The sequence below is a fragment of the Zophobas morio genome, unplaced genomic scaffold (genome assembly GCF_036711695.1).
Source record: "Zophobas morio isolate AGI-343-1 ecotype UQ-CSIRO unplaced genomic scaffold, CSIRO_AGI_Zmor_V1 ptg000382l, whole genome shotgun sequence".
NCBI lineage: Eukaryota > Metazoa > Arthropoda > Insecta > Coleoptera > Tenebrionidae > Zophobas > Zophobas morio.
Window position 1 is genome coordinate 1 of NW_026972486.1, and position 4,507 is coordinate 4,507.

At 34.2% G+C, this 4,507-nt stretch overlaps 1 protein-coding gene across 1 annotated transcript; it reads right to left on the minus strand.

The window, feature by feature from the left end:
* Window positions 1–3,181: 3,181 nt before the first annotated feature.
* LOC135120470 (uncharacterized) lies at window positions 3,182–4,180 on the minus strand. Its single transcript, XM_064044770.1, is given in 3 exon segments — window positions 3,182–3,493; window positions 3,597–3,699; window positions 3,701–4,180. Coding segments are annotated over 3 exon segments (723 nt in total). The 5' UTR covers window positions 4,055–4,180; the 3' UTR covers window positions 3,182–3,227.
* Window positions 4,181–4,507: the final 327 nt, after the last annotated feature.

The following is a 4,507-nucleotide window of genomic DNA, read 5'->3' on the forward strand; positions in this document are numbered from 1 at the left end:
CACCTGTGAATTCGAAGGTGGATGTACTGGATATAACCCTTTTAAAAACGAACGTGTACATATAAATGCTAAAACCCTCTACGAATTGTCATCTGACCAATGGCGTCCTGCTTCCAGTTTAAATGATTTTTTTGGAAACAAGGGAGAAATGTGTAAAGATTACTGTCTGGACCCTCTTAAAAGCGGTATCTTACCTCTCTTCTTTTATCCCTCCTCCTATTCCGCAATTAAAAGGAGTGTGACTTTGAAAGTTTATTATCAAATCTTTAAAGTACGCCACCTTAAAACCCTAAAAAAACTTTGAGCTTGATGTTCCTGTTCACACCAAAGAACTTATTGTTAAAAACGCCGCTTAAAGAGACAATACATGGAAAGGCGGGCCTATAGTGATAAATTGTCCTTCTAAAAGAGTAGTAAGCTTGTTAAACGAGAATTGCCAACTTTTCCAAACATAAAACGGAAACAAAATCTGCCATCCCTAACTCTTACGAATAGCTTTGTGGAGTTCGAGGTTCCTATAATCAAGAACGGGGAAGTTATTTACGCAACATCCGTAAAAGTCAACTGCTCAGTTAAAATTCTGTACGGAGTATGTACAACACCATCACCGGTGGACAGAGAACACGCAGCGCACTCACAAGAGCAAATTTCACTTTTTTTTGCCATTGTAGGGCCCGCTACTCACATTGGCAGCCCTTACGAAAAAAGATAACATACAATTTATAATCGATAAACTTAAAACTAGGAAAAGCGTTGGTGTAGATAAATTTTTAATAAAATGCTTCAAAATTTTCCTAAACCGCAATGAATTACTTTGCAGAGCTCATTAACTTGATTATTACCCATGTTTATTTTCTTTTAAGATTGAAGCAAACCGAAGTGATTTTTATACCTGTTAGTCTACTTTCCTGCTTAGGAAACGTTGCAGAGGCTGTGCTTCTTTTAAGGTTGCAAAAATTTGTTGATAGTGAAAGTCTTATCCCAGCTTATTAATTTGGTTTCCGAAAGAGTCACTGTACTTCTCAACCTATCTTAGGGTTGGTGGAAAACACAACTAATCTCCTTAATTACAAGAAATCCACTGTTATAGTTTTTTATTAACATAGAGAAGGCTTTCGACACTAGGTGTGACCTGAGGGTCTCATACATAAAATGTTCAAGTGTGCATTACTCGGATACTTGATAAGAATTAGAGAGTTATGCTCAACAATAGATCCTTCATGATCCATGTAGGAACAGAACTATCAGATTCCAAACTACTTAACTCTGGGAGCCTTGTTGTCTCCTTTTTTCCTCTTATACATGCCTGACCTACCTTCCCTACCGCTTAAACTTCCTAGGCATTTATGCCGATGGCGGTCATCTACAGCAGCTCAAAATCTCCGCCCCTTGCAATTAAATATATGCAATCCTACCTTAACTTATTTGAAGACTGGTTAACAACATGGAAAGTAACCGTTAATCATTTAAAGAGCATCGCCGTGCTTGTCTCAAAAACAAGAAAAAAAGGGTACTACTAAACTAATTTCTTTTTCATATTCACCGTTTGGAATAATCAAGTCAATTTCTTAGGTTATTATCTATAAGAAACCTAATTGGAAGGGTCACATTAAATTCTTGGTTAAAAAAATTAGAAATACGACCTGCGCTTTATATCCGCTTATGTGTTAAATAGTGTCCTTAACCTTCCTAACATATTAATTATTTACCTATTATTTTAAAACCACTGATGAGCATCAATAGGTTGGGCCTATTCCTCGACTTCCAACATAGATAAACAGCAACTAACGCAACATTATTAATTAAGAATTTTACAGGAGCTTCTTGGTATATAAAGACTCAAAACATCGTAAATGCGAACTGGAACCAATTTTGAAGTTTACTAAGCCTTAACTGAGGGCTTTCCCATATATAGGTGTTTGAAACATCTCCTTACCTCGTTCGATTATAACTTTAAATGCAAGATTTTACTAAAAAGTAATACAATAATTATGATAATAATGGTAATATATAGTGATAACATTAGTAAGGATGTTAATTAGTAATAATAATATATTAGAGCTAATATCTAATAAATTATTAGTCAAATAAAAAAAGCGATATAATGTTATAGCTACTGTGATGGTATTATGACAATCATTTTTATAAAATAAGTGACGCAGTTTTACTAAGAATTTTTTTTATTGTATCCATAAACCCAGTATAGGCTTACATCTAAAATTTTAAAATAAAATTCTCTATAAAGCAATTTTTTATTTTGGCAGTTTCACTTTTTAGTCGACTTGGCTTTTAAAGCTGGCATCTTTGCAGGAAGAAAGCATTTCCGAACCCTTCCGAACCCTCTAACCTGGGGGAATGTAGATTTTAGGCAGTTTAAGTTTTTTCTCATGACACTGCAGCGTGCTCGTGCGATAAATAAATAAATTTACCCGTATACTAGATTATGCATATTTGTACTGTAAAAATCGAGCTGATTTTAAATAAACTTGTGTTCTTTTCTATTCTATATCATATTTCTTTTCAGTGCCTGTTTTTATAAATACAGTCAATCTTTCTATTATAAAATATAGTCTGTTTTCCTTTACAACAATACACATGAATTTTATATGACTTTTAAAAACAAATGGACGTTCTCCTCCACTGAAAAAGTGTCAGCTTTTAAGTGACCCCATTTTCCTAATATAGGCTGTAAGTATATTTTAAAAATTGAGAAAATTATTTTAAAAATAAATAATTGACAGGATTTTTTGGATGGGAGAGGTACAATAATAGTGTCACTATGTTCCAGCATACTGGGTTAAATTAGGAGTCTTTTTCAAGTTGCTATTACTTTTCTTTGGTTAAGCATATGCTCACTACTTAAGAAAGCGAGTTTAAAAAAGGAGTAGCATTTTCTATAACTATACCTACAATATTAAAAAAGGAGCGTAAATAGTCGTGCGTAGTTTTAAATTTACCTATAGATAATACCATTTACATATAACTGTCTATGCTTTTTAAGTCTTAAAACATAGCAAACGCGATGCAAAACTTGTAGTTATGAATAAATCATAAGTTAGATCCTCAGCAAAATGTTTCTTATATCTAAACTTTATATCACAGAAAGTATGTCGGGTCACCTAGCCTTGCTACAAACCAAAAAAAATAGCTAAAAAGTTAGAGCAACAAACCAACATTTATTTATTAAAAAAAAATTATAAGCCCGACTTACTTTATATAGTAAGTTATTAGTCATCCGCTTTATCTTCAATCTCGCTACTGTCATTCATCCAAATAGTAAGATTATCCCGTAATAACTGCATGATAAGCGTGCTATCTTTGTAACTTTCTTCGCTCAAAGTATCTAATTCGGCAATGGCATTATCGAAGGCTGTCTTGGCTAGCTGGCAAGCCTTCTCAGGAGATTTACTAATTTCATAAAAAAAAACTGATTGGTTTAAAGCTAGACCCAAACGAATGGGGTGAGTAGGATTGAGATCGACGGTGGCTATAGCTGTGTGCATAAAGGATGATAAAAAGGTAAAAAGCAACAGTAGAGATTTTTACATATAAAAAAGAAACACCATAGCTTAAAAAAAAAACCAAGTAGAGCAGACCTGATGCTTCTTCATAAGCTTCAGCAGACTTTTCAGCAGAGTGACTCCTCTCTTCATTCTCCTGGAATTCCGCGAGATAGCGATAATAGTCGCCTTTCATTTTTATAATAGAAAACTTTGCTTTCACTTGTAGTCGCCTTAGGTATAAGTTCCTTATCAAGTATCTCCGTAACTTCTTTACAGATTTCAACAAGCTCATCCTCTATTTTCTTTCTTAACTTTTCCATTATCTCAGGCTTATCAGGATGGTCGCCTTCATCTTTCATGTTAGAAATTATCCTCCAAGAAGAACGACGAGAACCAATTACGTTTTTATAAGCTACGGATAGAAGGTTACGCTCCTCCACTGTTAACTCCACTCCAAGATGAACAACGTTCTTCATGGCTTGCACCATTTCATCAAAACGCTCTGCCTGCTCTGCCGTTCGAGCTTCACACACGTAATACTCGCGGGACATTTCTTAACTAAAACTAAAGATTAAAAAGGGTAATAAAGTGTCGCAAAAGTTGTTATAGTTAAACGCCCTTTCCTACAACAAGTGCGTAGTAACAGCGAAGCCAACACAATCCCCACCGAAAAAGCTATAAAGGACAGCGGCTACATAAAAAAAGAGTGCAAGTACTCTGTAAAATATAAATTGTCACCTTTTGGCTTCGAAAAAGAATAATTAAACTATTTGAGTGCAAGTAACATTGGAGGCCTACCAAATTAGCTAAGGTACTTTTAAATTACAGTAATTGTTTCAAATAAGAAATTTTTATGGTGGTTTTGCTCATATTCAATATCAGAAAGGAGTTAGTCTGGGGTTGCATCTATGATTTTGTTCCTCAATTATCACAATATTCTCACTTATTATAAAAAATGTTAACCTTGAAATTTTTATACCTGTTGATACCTCATTTTAAGGAAG